Source organism: Nipponia nippon, unplaced genomic scaffold, assembly GCF_047370975.1.
Source record: "Nipponia nippon isolate SJK-2023a ecotype South Korea unplaced genomic scaffold, ASM4737097v1 scaffold_4, whole genome shotgun sequence".
Lineage (NCBI taxonomy): Eukaryota > Metazoa > Chordata > Aves > Pelecaniformes > Threskiornithidae > Nipponia > Nipponia nippon.
In genome coordinates, this window is record NW_028262358.1 from 57,361,095 (window position 1) to 57,382,024 (window position 20,930).

A 20,930-nucleotide genomic window follows, 5' to 3' on the forward strand; every position below is an offset into this window, starting at 1 on the left:
CTAAGCAGCATCCACTGAATGAACGAGATTCAGTAACGTTACACGGCCACCGAACATTTAAAAGTATTTCTCATATTCCTGCTAACAGCGAACCTCAAAAATCCTCGTATTCTTCTCAATCTTGCTATAAACACACATAAAAACATGTCTTTCAAAACACAAATATCACTTTTCATCACCTTCTCCCTCCCCCAGTCCCCCCTAGAAAGGCAGCTGGTTAAGGTAACCTGCAAAAACAAACTGACTGATTTCACAAGCATCTGTAAATTCCCCGGTATCTGTTAAGACACAAATCTACAACAATTTATCATCAAAAATTATATTTGGGATCAAACCTATTAACGTGTATACCCATCTCTGGCAGCCACTCCAGCACACCACCTGACAATGAACCTTCAGAGTTCCTCCCCATGCCTCCTTCTGTTCCCTACAGGATATTACTGGTTTTGAAATATCTTGCTATACACACACATACAGTGGCTCCCAAGAGTACCTATTAAACACTGGGGACATCAGGACACTCCAGAATTGGTTCTTACCAGGCCTTCCCCAGGCTTAATGTTGGTTAAATGAACCTCCTCCAGACACGCACACTGGCTCATCAATGGATCTGTAGTTGACCGGATGGCTTTATCACAAATGCCATTTAAAGTCTTGGCCTACAATGAGAACATACAAAAAACAATTACAAAATTTCTCTCCTGGCTTCTTCCTCTTTCGGTTTTCAAAAACAGAAAGGAAATGAGTTCTAACCCTTGGTCCACTAATAACGCATAGTGAAAAAATCACCGAAATGGAAGATTCATTTGTACCCATCTATTCTACAGCATGTTTACCTTCTTACTGTAAGCTAGTACAAACAACCTGTTTCCATTAGTGCCACCTCATCATTGCTAACAGATGCCAATACATCCTCTGTTTAAAAAAAATAAACAACACAAAATACAGCAAACACTTTTGCAGTTTGTTTGCTTTAACCAAAATATAACCCATTAAAATATTGAAACATTTTGATGATTCCTTGTGGGAACAGTTGACAGTTTTTCACATTGTTCTTTATTTCTGCTATGAGAATAAAATTGGCCATGTGTCAGAAAAAGCGAGGTGCTGACCACTGACTTATTCACACAAACCTTTATAGTATAAGGTAGGACATCTAGCACTTCAGTGTTTCAGCATTACTTCTCTCCACCGTGCCTCTGAACTGACCTCTTCTGGAATGCTTGTGCAGGCAAGGTTCATATTTCCTTTTGACCAAAACATAACTGATCCTAAGCCATCATTATAACTAAAGGCAAATTCTGACCTTGCGTGTGTGTCAGTAAAGTCAGAGGCAGAACGGCTTTGTCTTGTAGAACTTCTAACTAGCAGAATAGCTAATTAACAAAAAAAGAAAAAAAAAACCAACAAACAAACAAAACAAAAACCCACTGTCCAAAAATCTGTGCCCTCCCTACACTCGCAAATTTCATTAATGCCCCACAGTGTATTTTGGTTCTTGACGTTAACTGAAGCAATGCTGAAACACAAAGTAGGTTACAAAAGCTTAAAGGAGAGGGAAGCGAGGATTAGTACACAGTGCAGCAGTTAGTTATACACAACTTGGGAACCAGCAAGGTAAGCCACCTTTCACAAGGGGTTTGAATCCTTCAAAGTAGACATATGTAATTACAGGACAGGGGGGAGCTGTCTTGTAGGAAGATACTGGTTTGGATTACAATGGTCCCTGGAAACAATAGCTCCAGCGGTTTTTGTTTTGTTTTACATCAGATTTATAGAGCACCAATAAAATAAATCAAAACAATGCTTAAGTGCGAATGCGAGGGACTGCTCAAACAAGGGAACTCCAAACAACAATACCTACTTCCAGAGTGGGTGTGCACAAGTGGAAAAAGAAAGATGCGAAAAACTCCCTTTTACGTGGTCTCATTATTTACGGACAAAATTATTTTTAGTTATTGTGCTACTAAATTCCTAAGCATCCATGAGGTAGCGGAAGGCCTTATCAAAGAGCACAGCCTGGTTCATGTCAAAAGCAGGAAGCGATGATTAATTGTTACAAAATACAAAAAGCATTCCATTACGCTCCTCCTTTGGTCACGAGGCTGCTTCAGACAACCCTGAAAACTCAAGCTCAAGTACAATCAGAGACAGAACTTCGGCTCTGTGGCAGGGCAGTTCTTTTACATGAAGAAGCTTAATAAGGCATAGTGTCTGCTTATTAAGGCACTAAATGCACATCACAGGCATAACTGGTTTATTCAGCCTACGATCATTCTACACTACTACCCCTCCCTTGAAAATCTGAGGTCTAAATTCTTTTGAAAAAATAGCTGTGCAATGAAACTTTAAGGAATACTTGACTCCATGCTATTACACACACTACCCGTCTGTTCAAATTTCATTGATTTCCTCTACAGTAAAGAATATTCACAAAATGGCCCATAACAACGTTTACTTGCACGATATGCTTGTATGTGTGGGACTGGAAAGCTGTTCTAAGTGCTGTCAGTGTAGAAGCCATCGAAATAAATGCAAATGCAGGCAGCTGAGTTTCAAGAGAAACGTGTACTTACTACAATCTGAACTTTATCTTCCATGTCAGCCACAGTGCAGTCCTAAAAACAAAACAAGAACAAAAGCCCTACGTTAACCAATAAATATGTAAACACATCATCTCTGAAAACTCTGCAAAACTGCCACTTTAACCTTGAACTGAAATAGAGTTATTCAGGCTGCAGGGATTAATCAGATTAGTTTCACCCAGTAGGGCTCAAATGTACTGTTAAACAACTATTTTCTGGCCCTGGTAGAAAGCAATAATAAACCTCGAAAACTAAGAGAATATGGGATTCAATTACAGCAGCAGGCTTTTCCAGAAAAGCAGAACCCTGCACAATAAAACTAGACTCTCAGAAGGCCGGGCACACACAAGCTTGCTTTACACCAATAAACCCTGACTCAGGTGCTCCTCTGTCCCAGGCATCAAAATGGATCTAAAACATATTGTTAAAAATAGAATGAAAAGTGATCTTTTTAAAAATATGCTATCGATGACATTCCTGAGGGCCAGAGGACTGCACACAAAGCATTAGCTACACAGCCCAGGTACAAAACTCTTTGAGCTGAAACAAGTTCATGTAACAAACTACAGAAGCTGTCATTGTTTTCGGCAAGAAGAGCTGAACTGGAGAATGGTATTAGATTCTCAGATTAAAAAGTTAAAACAGCAAGTAAATAACGAAACAAGATTTACAATATCTATAAGGAGAAAAACCCCAAACCCCAAGCATTTAAACAAGCTTAAATTCCAAGATATTTGCCCTTGATATCTCAACCTGCGTAACGACCACACAATGCCCGAGAGAAGCATCCAGGAGCTGTGAATTGAAGCTGTTCCGTATTTCTGATCATCCTCAGCACTTCAGTTCCTTCCTACCTCTGTTCTGTACTTTTAAATACAGAAATACAAAAAAACACACAGTCCTCCAGATAACGGGCACATCAGGGATACACAAAACAGCTCAGCTATGTTCTCTTTTATGTTTTCATAAGTCTTAACACCCTGTTCACTGTTGTAATGACCACCAAGGACTGAGGTCACACTTTTTACGTTCTGTCAAAAGCTTCAAGATACTACTACAAAGTTTAGACTCCATCATTGTGCATCGGCATAGTTTTTCTCTGCTAAATACATAGCAAATGTCACCTATAATCATGCAGCCCAGTTGCTCAATATTGCAAAGTCCTTCTGCTCCTCTTCATTTCTATTTACACTGATTATTATTTTAACCTTAAAGTTTGCTATAAAGCTTTAAGAAACAATGGAGTAAACTCTGTTCCTTGTATCTACATAGCTGTCATTAAAATCAACTGGAATCATACTGCATTCCCGCCTTGCTTTATTATTCACCCACTTTTACACATCATTTATGATTATGCAGACCAGCACTGGGTCCACAAGAGCCACACTGGTCTCTTCTCCACTACAAGAACTGACCATTTATATTCCTACGTTCTATTCCCTAATAATAAATACTTTTGAAGTCTAAAAACTCATCTAAAGATTTTTCAATTGTATCTCTCTTCCACATCGGTTGATTCCTTCAGACCATTCTAATGTATTTGCAGTGTCCCAGTACAAAATAGTGTTGATTCTTCCCCCAATAATGCTTTTTCTCATATGCACAAATCCCATTCTTTATTATAGCTCATATTAAATAGGCAGAGAAGTACTCTGGCGCTTGTTAAAAAGCTAGGGTTGCATTCACCAACTTCCATTCCCCTGCCATCAAAGGCTGATTTAACTGACAGATTAGACACCATTTTTAGTAGTTTTATTAATACAGTTCAGCAATCTCATATCTCAATTCCTGTAGCACTCTTGAGTGAACACCATCTGCTGCAAGAAACGCTTACTGTTCTACTTCACAATTTGCAATTCTGTAGCTGTAAATCACTGACTTTCTACAATTGCACACGCAGCGCCCGAACCAGAAGGGCATTCAGCAGCAAGCCAAACTTGTGTGCCTTTGAACTTATAATATCCAGACACTATCCTTTCACAACGATCCAACTGATATAATTGGGTGTCATCATAGCTTGACAACTCACAGGATGTTTCTGTCCTTTGACATCATCCCCTCAAAACTGGGAGAGAATCACCCACGTCACAGGACATGGTCCTTCAAAGTTCAAACAATATACGGCCACAGGCTAATGGCTACGACCAAGTTTGGCAGGAATTGAAGCGTGCACACAGTGCTTCACAGCCAAAGCAGCGGCACGCTGTCAGACAGTTTTGAAGACAGGCAGTATTATTCAGAGAGCAAAATGACGTCATTTGCCAAGATTGTTGCTACATGTCCTTTTAGCTATTGCCAATACGAGCGCTGATCACACAGCCGATAAACGCAAAGTTTTGAAACAAAACACTGTGGTCTCACACTACTAGCAGAAAAAGCCTGGCTAGAGGGATTTGTATCGTAAAGATGACAGCTCCTTCCGTTACATGCAGCATTTCCCATCTGATGGCTACAACACTCTATATGGGACAAGACCTAAGGAGTGTGCAAGCATGGGTATAATCACCAATGGAGTCATGTTTCTGTTTAGCGTTAGCACTGATAACCTTTTCAACATGCTGTTTGGAACCTGGAAATCTTCAAATGCGGACCAACTATTTCAAAAACTAACCCTCTTTCCATTAAACCTCAAGAAAATATGAGTAGCCTTTAAACCAAAGTCACTTAAGATACAGCCAGCAATATCAAAATTGTAAATTAAGTGGCGGGGGGGAGAAACCCAACAACTCAGAAAAATGGACAACTGAAACTGACCTTCATGGACCTTCAAAGTTTCAAGTAAGCTCTCATTTCCAGATTTGCGTTCCAATTAGCACTCCGCACACAGCAAGCACGTCACTTCCCCAAACACCCCCCCCTTCCTTCCCTTTTGGAAAGCAAAGAGGAAAAGAAATCCGCTGACCTTCTGAACAGTAGTAGTGAGATCCAAGCAGAGCTGAATGATTCTGTTCTTCATTGATGAAAAGTCAGCAATACCTGTAAATGGGGTCCTGCAACAAGAGAAAATTCCCCTTAGATCGAAGAGACCAGTCTTCTCCCATCCTACCTTATCAGTGAGGAATAGCATGTGAAAGCAAGAGCTGTAATTCTGACATCCACACAAGTGTGAGGATACAGTTTTACATTATAAATATTTCTGACCACATAGTCCTGCTCCATCCTTGGACCAAAACTGGTGAACATCTAGCCCTGTGGTAAGCGAGTTCAGAAAGCAAAACCAGAAGGAGGTCAATTTTCCAAACTACAGTTCTCTCAGCTGCATACTCAAGTCAGATCACACTGACTGTGTTGTAAAAATCACACCCTTGGGTTTGCCAGTGAGTGGATTTCTAACTTCCAAGTCTTTGATTACTAAACTCAGACTGGAGAGGCAAAAAAAAAAAAAAAAAAAAAATCTCTAAAAGAAGAAAAACGGATACTCACATTTTACATGCAGAGGTGCAGTGAGGCTCAATCTTAGGGAAGGATCACTATAGGTAAGGCAGCTTTAGAGCCTACAGAGTCTCACCTCAGACCCTCCAGACAACTGAAAGAGCTAGAAAGGGGGTTGAGAAGTAACCCCAGCAAGTTTGGAAACTGACAAGCCAGCCGTCTTGCTGCCAGTGAGTTGCAGAAGAAATTTAGGGCGAGCTGCCAGCAACAGGGTAAGAGGAGAGGACTAGGTGAGAGGCACAAGCTGTTAACATGACTGACTGGACACAGAACCAACTCCTTGCTGGATAGCAGGGATATTGAAGGATAAAAGCGCTCCTTGCTAGCAGTCCCTGTGCAGCTCTCCTCCTAACTTTCCTTCTCAGGAAAGCTGGCAAGGGGCTTGAGAATTTACATTCATCTGTTATCACGGACAGCATCCCTGACAGCACCCGACCGGCTCTGTTGCCTCTTTGCTTCCGCTGCAGCTGTCACAAAACAACTCTGGCTCTTGCCAGAGAAAAAAAAAAAAACAAAAAACAAACAAAACGCACACACACAGCAAACAGGCAGAGGAAGAGTCACTGCTCAGTTTTCAAATTGCAGAGCTAAGGCCGCAATTTCAGTAGAGCATTAAAAATTTTTAGAAAGGGACATGCTAATGACAAGTAATTTAGAAGGTGGGAAGGGGAGAGGAGGAAGTCACGTGTATGAGAAACCGACCTGAACAGGAAGACTCCTACTTAAATAAATACCAGTTTGGATGCAATGTTAACAGTTTCACTGGTTTTAGCAGGAGTGGAAGCGCAAGAGTAGATACCTCAGGTTAAATTTGTCCACTAGAAGCCTTCTGGCAACACCAAAAAAAAGTGGTGAGAGAGATCAAGATCTTTACACCCAAGCATCTAGAAATTGCCCTACAAGGAGAAGCAATTCATTATAGTAGTAAATTAAAATATAAAGATTTTATTCTTACCTGTCTAACCATGCAAGCAAGGCTTTAGCAGCACCAATAAGCTCTACCACAGAAGTAAGGAATTCATTGGGGGGCTTGCGAGAGGTGTTTCCATCATAATTTGAACTTTTCCTACGGCTGCTGATGTAATTTTGCAGATTGTTGGATGATGCTCGTAGCTTGAGAACCAGGTTCTTCATATTGTCTGTTTCAAGACCATAGTTCTGCAAGGAATATTATTAAGCTTGATAAATCTCCCTATTGGGTCCTCCTATTTATTATACCACAAGTTACAAACTCATATGGGATGAAAGGTCTGAGGACTTGCCCAATTTTTCTGTTTTTTGTTCTATACTACAGTCACTAAAGAATACTTTTGTGGTTGCCAAACCCCCTCAGTTTCTGACACTAACAAGATTTGAGGACACTTTTCAAGCCGAATGAAGTCTCAATGTCTTATCAGATGTCATTTACCTTTAAAATGCAGTTGGAGTAACAGGATTGTGTTGGTTTTCTTTTTGTTAAAGGAAAGCAAATGCTGTTTTTTCTTAAAATGTTTTCTATACTGTGGTACATAAACACTGAAGTAACATTTCATTCACAACTAAAGATAAACTTAATCTGGCAAGAGAGAAAAACATCAACAGGAAGCAAATGTTATTTCACAGTCAAAAGCTGGAATAAATATTTGGATCACAAGTTTTCAGTAACTGTGCTCCTTGATTACAGCAGTGCAATTATTTGCAAGTTTGAGGCCTGCATTAACACTATATATAATAATTAAAACCATTCTTAGACATTGCACTTTTCATTCAACAGCATCTTTATAAAAATTTTTGAAACCTAAAAAAAAAAAAAAAATCTCTAAGTCCTGCCTCTAACTTCAACTTTATAAATTCAAATACAACCAAACCACACTCTGTAAGATTAAAACCCAATTGTTTTAAGCAACACATTGATCATCTCATTCCAAACACATAAGAAATGCTATACTATATATGTTCTGAAGGCAACTCAATTTTGTAATCAAGATTTTCTTCTTTTTGCTGTCAGTGTGCAAATGTGTGAACTATGTAGCAATATGTTGCTGAGTATCTTTGCTTTTGAGTTATCCGACCTTGCAAAACCTTTGTGGTCATCTTCTCCAAGTTAAGTTTCAGGCAATGCTTTGCTCTTTTGGAGTGAAAATTTCTACTTTTCTTAAAAAAAAAAAAAACAAAAACAAAAAAAACAACCATCAAAAAAACCAAAACAACCACCAAAACAAGACCAAAACACCCAAAAATCCAAAAACCCCTGCCTTTCTCTATTCTGCTGCTGCTGCAGATTCTTGCTACCAACCTCCAAGTTCCATAGGTTGCTCAGCTATACTATCTACTCTTTCTCCTTTCCACCTCAAAAAACCAAAGCAACTAAAGCAAATCTTAATTCCATTCAATTCCAAGCTTCCAGGGGTTACCAATGGCTCCCCTCAGGATCACAGCATCACCCAGGCTGGAGGGGAGCTCAAGAGGTGTCAGTCCAAGCTCCTGCTCACAGCAGGTTCAGCTGTAAGCTCCGACCAGCTTGTTCAGGGCTTTATCCAGTCAGGTCTTGAAAACCTCTGAAGACAGAGACTGTACAACCTTTCTGGGCAACGTGATCTACCGTCTGACTGCCCTCAGGGTGAGAAAGCATTTCGTTATACCCAGCCTGAACCTCTCATTTCAACTTCTGCCCAAAGTCTCTCATCCTCCTGCCATGCACCACCATGAACAGCCCAGCTCTGTCATCCTGCCAACTGTGTTCTCCGCCACGGTAGGTGCTGGGGATCTGCTGTTACGCCTCCCTGAAGCCATCTCTTCCCCAGGCTGAAGAAATCCCAGTCCCTCAGCCTCTCCTCACGGGTGAGTACTCCAGCCCTGACCAAACTGGTAGCCCTCCACTGAGCATGCTCTGGTTTCTCCACGTCTTTCCTGTACCTGGGGGCGGGGGGCATATGTAGACTAATGAGTGCTAAGTCAAGGGCAATGATCGCTTCCCTCCCTCTCCTGGCCATGCTCCCATTAATGCAGCCCTGGATGCTGCCGACTTCTTTGCTGTCAGGGCACACTGCTGGCTCCATTCCCTCCACAGTCAGGCATCCATAAAACAGGCTGGAATATCTTAGATTAAGTCACTTACAAAAGATGAAACAAAACCTTTGCCCCAAAGATACCCACCATTGTAAGGAGAGGTTTCGGGTACTCGGCTACCTTTAAAGTACCTACCACCTCCTACGGATAAGATCCCAGTGGGTGTAAGTTACCTAAGTGCCTCCCTCCTCGCCCTGAGGGCTCTTGGCAAGGAAGTACCCTCAAAGTGCAGCCAGGAGTAGGGGTTGAGAGGATATAACCAATTAAAAAAAATGCCACTGTTGCAACAGCAAAGGATATCCTTAAACTTTCCAGGACCAGAGAGAGGGAAAGATTTGGATTACTAAACAATGTTAAGGTAAGTTCACACATGACAGTGTGCAAATATCACCTTTTAATTTTAATTAAAAAAAAAAAAAACAAAAACAAAAAACAAAAAACAAACAACCAAAACCAAAAGCATCATCCAGATGCATTTCTTGCAGTTAGTTTTCTCCTCCTCACAGGACATTGCATATTAGTCTATTTTTGGAGGAATACTTTTCAACCAACAGGTCTGGATGTGGGGTAAGTTCCTGTGACCACAAGAACTTGAAAGTAGCCATGCGGCAGAAATCTCCCCCTTTAACAGGGGAATTAGAGGATGCTGACACCCACCCTCACCCCACCCCCCTTCCATTAAGGGACAGAAAATACAAAAGATTTTTTTCTGTACAGTGGTATAACCACCAAATCACTCTGGTCAGAACTTGAAAGAGTCTTCATATATTTAAGTATCTCCAGGTCATTCTTTCTGTCATTCAGGTGCAGAAATTGTGCCCACCACCTGTGGATGTCTGCAATTAGAGATGGCCCCAGCATTTAAGAGGGCACATGTTGATATACCAGGTCAGATTTTGGTTTTGGCCCTAAAACATTCTCATGCTCCTTATCACACCTCTTTCACCTTATTTATACAGCAGGTCAGTCTGGTGTGATTTTTTCCAGTTCAGCTAGTTTTTAAATAATTCTCTCATGTAGTTCTCAGTTTTGAGGTGGACTTCAGCAACACAGGTGTTGCCTCTGTAGATATAGGGGCTCCAGCTTATGACTGCAACTGGTCTCCCCAACAGCCTCTCAAGAGCACATCACAGCCAAGCTCTCCCGTCACTGCACTAAGCTTTCCTACAACTTCCCCCAAAGACTCTACAGAGCGCACCTGAGATACCTAAACCAGCAGTTTGTGCTCTAGGAAAAGTCCTGGCTAAGCACTATGCCTACCCAGCACAACAGGGACCACACAGCTCTTCAGTACAGGCAACCTAATTCTCCAACTACGGACCAGCCCTGAGGGATGAACTTCCCCAGAACAAAAGGTCATCACAACCCAAAGCACTTCTGCTCCAGGGGCAAGCCAGTCTCACCCATTTGCTCTAATACACAGAAAACATTATGCCCCTTCACCAGATACAGCAATGTTTCTACCCAAGCTGACACTATCTTGACCACCTCACACGTAACTACCTATTTCTGCTGCTATTCTTCTGCTCCTTCACTTGCAGCGCCCAGTCTGTTGGGAGGGCTGGTTTGGGGAACTAAACCATTAAAAAAAAAAAATCTATTCCCTTTTTTACTGCAGTGTGCTCTCAGCTGGTTTAGCTCCCTGAAGTAGCTCACCTCAGAGTCAGGTGAGTGCAAGCACAAAAGATCACTACTCAGGGGACAGGAGGGGGTGGAGGCAGCAGCTGACTTGGATTAATTTAACTTGTCATGGAGCTGTAGCCCCAATTCAAGACAGATAGGAATGTTGATAGCATGGCAGCACACGAAACAGCCTTCGCAGCAACACACAGTTGAAATGCAAAGCTTAGCAGGCTTTTATGAATATTTCCACAGGACTGAGGCTACAATATTTAATAGGTTATTATTTAAGCAACCAAAAGGGTTTAGATGTTGCTCATCAACCAAAGAACACGTTACACTTTCCTATTGATCCCGATTTAAAACATCAAAGTTGCTTTCATCAAAACACAGGCTGAAGCCAGCGGTCAAGAGCACCCTATGTCAAACATTCCCAGGTTGTTACTCATTAACCTGGGGAGCCACATGCAGGGCCGGAGCGAGAGACGGCACGCACACGTGCACGAGAGCGCACAGGCGCACAAGAGCATGCTCTTTCCAAACTCCATTGCATTTAATGAGAAAGAGTACACTGACCAAATAATTGTTCAAGGTCAGGCAGCCAACATAAAATAAAAAAAAAAGGTGTGGCTAACCAAAGTCAAAAGAGCACAGCAGCTGTGTCAGAGCTGACTTGGGCTGATCCAGAGCTCTGCTACTGCCTAGGGGCAGCATTGCCTTCCCCTTCACAGCCATGTTCATGTGCCGCAGTATGGTGAGCTGGATCTGCTGGCTGATCCAACTGAAAACCAGCTCTGGGAAAAAAAATGAATTAAAAACAGACTGAATGCCTGCTCAAAAGCTGATCCAACTCACTGCATGCCTATATAAACACTAGAGTTAACACAATGTACTGTCACAGTCACCTATTCTTGCTCTCTCTCTTTTAACAGAAACGCATCCTGAAGAATCCTCTAGAGTCCCAAAATTCCTATTAAACAGTACTAAATTTAAGTTGAGACCTCTAGAAAACTGAAATCTTTTGAGGTGGTGCATAGATGTGGTGCTTTTGACAAGGATTAGCCACAAAGGACAAGTCTTCATGTATGCATGTTCTATTTTATGTTATGATGTTATATTTTGTTGCACTGCAAATATGCTGGCAGACATTACTACTAGTGAAATTATCAAAGGCACAACACCAAAAACTATGTTTTTTGTTTTGTGGTTTGGGTTTAGTTTTTTGGGGTTTTTTTTGATTGTTTAAAACTAGTATCTCTTCACTCTAACCTCAATAAGCTGCTTTTTTGCTACCAAACTCTCCCATCATACAGAGTAGGTAATTCAGAAATCTAATCCAAAGAACACATTAAAAGTGAAAATATTTGCATAGTTTCCTGTTAATGCTTGCATTATTTTCTGTTTATTAAGCCCAAAGAGGCAAGTCTACTCATGAGGGAATGATGAGTAAGTATTCAGTTTTCACCACCACTCTAGATGCTTTTTGTCCCAATTTTTTGGCTGAGAAAGCTTATTAGCTTATTTTCTGGATCCCCACCCTTGCTTTTGTGGTTTTGCATGAGTTTAAAAAGCATATTTATGTATGTTTGTTGTTCCCCCCCCCCCCCCAAATACTTCAGTCAACTAAGAAATGTCTTACTCCCATCCCTTTTCTCCCTCAAGCAAATATTGTCATTGACAAAAAGATGGAGGCACTCAAGATGATGTTTTTTCCCCCCTCTGGGGAATGCAGTTTCTTTGATATGTCCTCTAAATTCCTTAAATAAGTCTTCAACACCTGTTCAGAAAAGTCTATTATACCAGCTCAAGAGCAACAGAAATGTGTGGCTCACAGGAAACCTTCCCTTTTTATCCCTGTCCACACTCTCTCCTGCTGCCTCTCCAGCTGCAGCTTTGTTGCACATGTGGCCACTGCTATGAGGAGATGAAGGAGCACTGCCTGATCACCAAAGCAGCAGAGAAAGATGCATTCATTTCTCTTTCAGCTATACTGGTTCTAGAGTTTGCTTACTACGGCAGCAAACACCATAACTTGCAGACATATTTTCAGCTTGGCAGTGTAGCTGCCAAAGAGGGTTCTATTCCTATAAATTAAAAAATAAAAAAAAAAAAAAAACAAAAAACAAAAAACCCAAACAATTTTTAAAAGGTGTATTTGGTGTCCTTCATCAAGGAAAGAACTACCTTCACACTGTATTTTTATGACTGATCTATTGAGGCTGGAAAAAAGGTCTGTATGGTCAATGCTTTAAAAGAGTTACTGCAGGAGAAAGATGTTCCAAAGACAGCTGCTTCATTGCCTTTAGAGCTGCAAGTGTTCTTGCAGTGTGAGGGAACCAAAGGACTGAACTGAAGGAAGCTCAGCTGGAAAACCGTCAAGGCAAAAACTAGATAAAAAGGGAAATTCTTCTTAGGAACTCCAGGACTGGGGAAGCACCAAAACCCCTCTCAGCCCTTCTCTCCCCCCAAGAATGACACCATTCAAAGCCTGACCTCCAGCTGGCCCAGCCAATGCCATATTTCCAGCATGAGCTAAAAGCACGGAGGAGGAGAGAAAAAAAATCCCTAAAATAGTTCCTTTGCTTTTTAACTCAAGGCCCCAAAAGTTAGGGAAACGTCACCATATATACACACACACAAAAATCCCATCCAACTAAGTGATATCAATACACAGACCCACTTTCAAAGAACTAATACAGGTGTAATAGGCAAACCTTTATTCTCTCACACAAAAAAGAGGGAGCAAGATAAAAAATTGGCTGTCACTAGAACTTAAAACACACTATCCCCTCAGGAACGAAATCAACAGTGATTTTATACAACAATCCCAAAAACTCAAGGGAAGGGGCATCAGGAAGGTGACAAAGGGCATACCTAAAACACGGGAATTCTTCCTCCACCTCTTAAGAGGGAACAAGGACATTTCAGCTGCAATATGTGAACTCTGTCTAATGCATTAACTTGAGCTGCATTTCACAAAGGATTTCCAGAAATGAGTCTGAGGTCAAAACTTTTGTCTACAAAGGAAATTAGAAGGAAATTGTAGGAGATAAAACACAGCTTTAGGTTCTGGCGGTCGTCCAGCTTTGTTCATTTTATTCTAATATTTTAAAAGTAAGAAGAAAAAAGTGCCTTTGGGGGCTGCCACATCCATTACTTCAGTCAGGGCTGTATACAGCACACAGTACATCTACTAACTCACCAGACCCCTTCATTCACTGGCCCAACAGATTATCCCTTCCTACAACATGAATTGCATTTCAGGCTAATTACATTCTATTAGATTTTCAAGTTAAATGTTAAAAATTTTTGATCAATCAAATACTGAAGAGGAAATAAAACGTTTTTCCAGTATAAGAGCAACTCTGGGAAACATTTCAGATTGCATGAAGTGATTTCATTAAATACACCTCTTCCACTACAGGATATCCAATTTGTTCCTGGTTATGGAGTACTAATGATCCCTGTAGCACCTCCCTGCAGCAAATAAAGCACGTATCACACGGGCAATAAAAACTCTCCATTTTAAGAAGAGTATGCTTGGTGCTGCAAGTCTTGCCTAATGAAGGAAAGGCGGGCCAGTGCTGGCCGAGGAATCATCGGGCAGTCTTTCCCACCCTTCTCCCTGGTGTAATCATATATATACACCTCTGGCACTCATTTGCTGCGTTACATCAAACACATCTTCAAGACTGTGTCCAAACTACAGCTTTTAAATAAAGCCTGCACTAGCAAAACAATCCGAAATATATTTATTCTTTTCAGAGTGTGTTTGTTTTAAAAGTATCTGCACAGTTATATATCAGGAGTAAGACAGAGGAACAGCTTAAGTTCTGAATCCAGTGAGAGTTGAACTCGACTGTAACTGAGTTAGCAAAACATCCCTCATTTCAAGAACAGTTTCTTCGCTTTGCCCTAGTGAATTGCCCTAACAGAATTGCCCTAAACCTATTTCAACTGATGTGAGGAACCATTAGCAGCTGTCATTTCAACAGTGTGTCTATCTTCTACGACAAATTCACTCTACTCAATAGCAATTTTAATCACTCTGTTCACTAACAGGAGCCACAAGACCTAACCATGCTACTCAGACAACTTTCTTTAGAAGTGCAACCAAATGAATTAGTGTTGCCTCCTATCAGGAAAAAGTTAAGGACCTATTAACACAAAGCTTGCAAGAATTAAACAAATTCTTACTGTTTTCTTTTACAGTGATGTGTCACAGAAAGCAAAAGACACAGGTATTCTGGTTTTATCAGACTCGCCTTAATTAATCACCTAAAGGAGCACTTTAAGAAATTCTTTGCATATCCGTTCACCATTTAACTAACCAGTGCACACAGGAGATCCACAGCCTCTAGAACCAGTTCCTGGTGTCCAATCCGTGAGATACCCAATTCTTCAAGGTCCTGGTGAGAAATCTGTAACAGCTGTTCACCATTTATCTTCTCCCGTTCAAATTTATGGACATACTGCTGCAGGCAATCATCCAGGCCTACCAAAACACAAAAGAGAGAGAAGGGGATGCAATTACAAATTTCTGTCTTTTCTTCGCCTTTCCCTCAATTAAAAACAAACCAACCAACCCACCCACCCACCCTGCAAAAGGCACAAATTGCAAGTTATAATTTGGCATTGCATATTGTATGAAAAGAAACTCGCAGCATGACTGAAGTTGTACGACGGGGCATAGAAACACAGCACACAGCTTATGTGGATCTTTGGGTCACCCAAGTCAATGCATGACCCACCTGCTCCTTGTGGATCAAGTGTAGCAGGTAAGAATGTCCCTTTGGTGTCTGCATAGGCAAAGCTATCGGGGGCATGCATAGACTCAGCTATCAGGGTAACCCAAAACCTTGAAGGGCAACCAAAGCAACAACAACAAAAAATAACAACTGACCAAAAAAAGATGAATACAACAAGGCAAGGCAAGAACAAAGATCTTGCCCAAAGCCTAGTTAAACAAGCAAACAAACAAAACCACAAAAACTGGCAGTTCCCCATCCACTTATATATAAAAGTGCTGAATGAATGATGAGAGGAAAATGGAACAATCAAAGGCAAAGCAATCAAAATGATCTTTGGCTCAAGTCTCATTATTCCATTGATTTATGAGACCCTGCAGCTTCCTGAATCAGCCATTCCCCTTGCTAAGGATTAACGGCACACACCAATAAGGAATTTAATTCACTTTTGTATCTATGATGTATTTTTAAAATAGCTTATTTTGTCCCAGCAATATCCCAAAAATCCTCACTTTAAATTGTGATTCTATGATCCCGTTCTCTACAGGATCTTTTCTCCAGTGATTACAGAAAGGATTTCTGGTTTTCATTTTATTTTATTTAACTAAACTTCATGTGTTAATCCTGTTTTCTTGTGTATTCTGCTCATTTCCTCTATTCTTAAAGATCCTGTGAGCAGCAAAAATCTGGAGAAAAATTTGGATGGATGTGTTATTTTAAAGGTGATGCAGTGCTCTTGATGCCCTGTTCCACTTCAACATATTAGGTGCAGCAAGAGGCACCGACCCAATTAGATCTGTTTTGCAGAAATACACCACATTCACTGAAAATAGTTGACAGAGCAAAAATTCAGATTTCACATTCGACATCTACTTTGTAGCATCCACAATAGCTACATTGTTTGACCATTCAGTGTTTAAAAAAGTGAACCTTTAGCTGTATAAAGGATGTTTATCCGCTACACTGGCTCAAAAGGAAGCCATTGAGATGGACAGGATGTCAAATGCTGGAGATGAGAAACACGAACAGCATCCTGAACTGCAAGGAAAAGAGAGCCAGAAGACCAGCACTCAGTTCCACTCATGGAGCTGCAGTAGCAGCCTGGAAAGCAAGCACTCCCACCACACTCTACTGCCAAGAAAACACTCGAGACAAATCACAAGGGGGGTTCTAGGAGTCACATGAAACATACTCATTTCATAACAGCAGCACGAGCAGTCGCTGCTGCCTTGCACTGTCTGGTCACGGCAGACCTGTAGATTATGGACTCTCAAAGGCACAGGCTTACTTAACACACATCACTTGCCTTGATAACGCTCGCTCAGAAATTAATGAGGACAGACCCCCTGGCACTTAACAGCCACCCCTTTACATGACTCGAGCAAGCTTAATTATTGCAGTACATCAAAATCTGGCTGAACAAGCTCGACTCCTCCACGTGCAGAGCTACCAGTGTGCACAGCTTGATTTTTAAGCATAATTATGAATGGGAAAACCTGCATGCACGATGAGCAGAGTCTCCCAGGGCTACAGTTGTTTGGGGTGCACTCTTGTTTCCTCCCATCTGTCTTGGCAAGGCCACATAAATTTTGAAAATTGAGCCCAGTGTTCTCTTTCCCACAGGCACCAAATTCTCCCTTAGGCTATACAAACTCTTTTCCCAGGAAAAATAACAAAAAGATCTGGCCTTCATTGTTTAACAATTTATTTTTTCAGAACAAATTCTCAACCTAGGCTGACATACAGTGCACATATTTGGCATTCTCAATTTTTAATGCTGTCTTGCAGATCACTGTTTCCCATCATTTGCCATTGTAAGCCCATAGTTTCCATTAGAAATTACACAAGCGCCTAAAATAAAACACTTTATTCAGCATGCAAGTTTTTATTTTTTAAGTTTTTTGGATGCAGTGCTGCTTTTGCCTACTATCCTTTCTGTGTATTGACTCAACTTTCTAGATCCACGTTCTATGGTAAAACACGAGACTCACAAATGTATACATCCCCCCCAAGAAATGCAACTATGGCTTTCAGCTTGCCTGTGCTTTTTTTTTTTTAATTCATGCTTGCCTGTTCTTGAAGGTCTATTACCACTTGAACAGCTACCTCTAAAATATATTTTAATAACAGTCCTTAAAAACAATACTTCTATAGTCACACCGTAAGACTGTTTTAGAAAATTTTATAAAGTCACATAAATGTTAATTCAAAACAGTCAACACAGAGGCACAGCCGCTCAGCTAGAAATGTATTTAAGATTAAGTGACCAAAACTATGCAAAGCAGGAAGTGCAGACAGACCCACACACTCATGCTAAGCATTCACTAATGGTTTAAGATGAGCTTACTAACATTAGTGTTGTTGTTACTTTTACTAAGAAACATATGGAAAAATCTTAAACATTTTAATTGCGATTGCAGTCACATTTATAGCCTATTGTTTAATTTTCCATCATATGAATGAAATGTTTAAACATCATAAGCAAACAAAAAAATTCCTATTTCTCCAAGAGGGAAAGGAGAAGGGAGGAAAAAAGGACTCATAAATCAGTTCAATAAAACAAACTAAATAATATTTAAGTCAAGTTTAAAAAGTCAGCATTCAAATCCCACTGGTAATCTAAGTGAACTGCTCTTTTTTTTCTTCTTCCAAACATCTCGGTTCTTTCCGTGTATTTTCTCTGTCAACTTCAGAGCCTCACATAGACTTGGTATTGCCCATTAGCAAAGTCTGGATATTTCTGAGAAACTTAGATTAAAAACTATAAAAAGCAGTCTACATTACTCAGAAAGACGCTTTCTTACACGTCACGTCATTTTCAACAGTGCAATATTAGCAAGTTCAAGCAAGAAAATAGTTTTCTCTATTTCTGAAAAAAAATACAATTAAGACTGACATTGGAAAAGATATCTATATTCATCTCCTCTACCCACTGAAGAGCCCCTTCTGAAAGTCTAATCTATTCATTTTATGCCCAAAGTATGTTCAAAAAGCATTTGTCTCAATTGCATGTGAGTAATCTTTATATTATTCCTTGTACATACATCAAAACGATGTCCAAAAAATAACGTCCTTCCTACTTACATAATTGTTAGAGGATGAGGGAAGATGGAAATAGAAATAGCAATTACAGAATATTACCCAAGTTTTACAACAATAGTAGCAGTGATTTTCGGGGGAGGCACGGGGCGGGGGGGGGGGGGGGGGAGAGAGAGAAACTAGTCTAGTTAGTGTTATTCATATCATGAAAACCCTTCTGAGGAACTGCAGTGTAACTTGAACAAAACTCCCTCCCAAATTTTGGCAGGTGTAGAGACGTGCAATAGATCCTAAGAACTGTCTAGACTTTTCTGTCTAAAATAACCTTCCACCACCACAGAAAGCACCCCAGAAGACATTCAATACCTTACATTCATGCAAAAACATTAGGACAGAGCTTACACTTACAGATTTGCACCGATACCACTCTCAGTCTGTTGCCAAGATTAAGAAAGTTATTTTGAATAAGAATTGAGGGGAAAAAAAACCAACTTTAAGGGGGTTAAGGGGGAGGCTTGGGTCTAAGCCATAACTATCAGTTTACTATTCAGAGTGAGTTAACATGTCTGCTGTTGATAGATGTCAGCCATTCAGCAATGACATATCTGACTCCCAGAGTACTAGAGACGTGTGTTTTATAAGTAGAGTCATTAAGTAGTTTCATGCTTTTTGCTCAACTTCTGTGCTGGACATTACCAAATAATTTACCTACCATAAAGCAATAAAAACAGTTAACTAATGTATTACAGTGACAGGGAAAGCCAGCTGACTCACCACCTCTTCTTTCCTCCCACCATCCCACTCTTCCTCACTCTCTTCTCTTGTGAGACCACATAGCCTATATACTCCAACATGGGGGGGGCAGGCAGGGGGAGCAAGGAAGGGGAGATAGACAGGGCAAGGAACTGAGGAAGGAACGGGGAGGGCAAACTGGAAGGTGACGGGGATCGTTTTCCATTAGTTCAGGAACTTGAACAGACTCTCAGGAGGGCTCATAAAACGCCAAAGCTGACAAGAGGAAGCAGGAGGAGCACAAGCCACTTGAACACAGGAAGAATTCGTAAGTACAAGACCTTCTCCTTCACACAGCACCACCATGGGGATCATTGCTCACTGTCTCAAGGAAAACAGCCTTATTATAATGAACATGTAACTCAACTCTTCTCTGTTGGGTGACTAACAAACCAGCAGCACCTGGTGTCTCAGGGTAGCACCAAGGTTCAACTACAACCCTCAGCCTGCTGAGGGGCTCCCTTGGACCTTGGATAGCCAGGTAGGTGGGACTGCCTAAGTCTTTTTTGCTTCATCACCTTAAGAGAGACACATTCAAATGTTGTAAGAATCTGACCCTTCCACTTAAGAAAGTTGCTCTTATTAGGTGTCCCCTTCAGGGTCTATTCAGTTGCCACTTTTAGTCTCCAAAGACTCGTTGCACACACCAACTTCAATCCATCCTCCCAAGCTTTGAAAGATCATCAGTTCTAGGAGAATCTTTGACATACCCCATGGTACATGCCATTATACTATCATTTATATCCCACATCATTTTATAACTGTTATTGTGATAGCTTCCTTCCTTCATTTCCTCCATCTATTTCCAGGACTGGAAGAAATTAATAAAAGAAAAGGCAGGAGGGAATCAAGGCAGCAAACGAACACTAGAAAGAGAAAAGAGCTACTTCGTAAGTGGGTGAACCAGCACCTGAGAAGGCAAATGAAAGTAAGGAAAAAAGGTCTGCAAGACAGCTGTGAAAAGCTGAAGCAGGAACAAATTGAAAAGTTCAAGGAGAAAGAAAACAAACGTACAGTTTTCTTTAATATAGAATGCAGTGGGAAGGTTGTTGCACTGTAACACCATGGGTGCCATTCTCCTCCTGCAATATTACAGACAGAGCCAGGGATGACTAACAAAGGAATTCATTCAAGGGCCTTTAAAAGGATGATAAAAAAATAAATCCAGAGCAGTCAGTGGAAACTTACTTCACTAATAATTTGAGCCTAGGCAAGAACTGACTTTCTAGGACCCACATGCCTGATATTGTTTCTTAGCTATCATGATTGTTTTAGCATTTATCTTTCCATAAGTTTTCAAAACAAAAGCTTAGTTATCAGTTGGTGTGAGCCACTTTTAGGGACCAGAAAAGAGCTCAAAGGCCTTAGTTTGCCAAGAAAAAATAAAAGCCTTCAAGAGATATTTGAATTACATGTACAAAGGTAAAAAAACCTCTCATTCAATTTTTTTAATCCGAGTAGTTTCACAATCACAAATCATAACACTGCTACCATCTGAAGCATCAATCACCTTAAAATAAAAACAAACCAGAATTGAAGAGCAAGAGCTGCTTATTATCAGCATCACAAAATGTCTCCTGCATAAACCAGCTTGTTTATAAAATAAGTTCTCCTCATGTAGTCAATTGTAAGCAACTCTTCCACATTTCTGTTTAATCATCTGCAT

The 20,930-nt window shown here is 40.7% G+C and overlaps 1 protein-coding gene across 1 annotated transcript in view; it reads right to left on the minus strand.

Moving 5' to 3' along the window:
* Positions 1 to 20,930, minus strand: part of CNKSR3 (CNKSR family member 3) — a 64,862-nt gene that overhangs the window by 17,859 nt on the left and 26,073 nt on the right. The window contains exons 2-6 of the mRNA XM_087774160.1: positions 15,017 to 15,180; positions 6,973 to 7,175; positions 5,488 to 5,575; positions 2,577 to 2,618; positions 540 to 659 (exon numbers count right to left, since the gene is read on the minus strand). Coding sequence (XP_087630286.1) covers positions 540 to 659; positions 2,577 to 2,618; positions 5,488 to 5,575; positions 6,973 to 7,175; positions 15,017 to 15,180 — 617 coding nt within the window. The remainder of the gene's footprint in view (positions 1 to 539; positions 660 to 2,576; positions 2,619 to 5,487; positions 5,576 to 6,972; positions 7,176 to 15,016; positions 15,181 to 20,930) is intronic.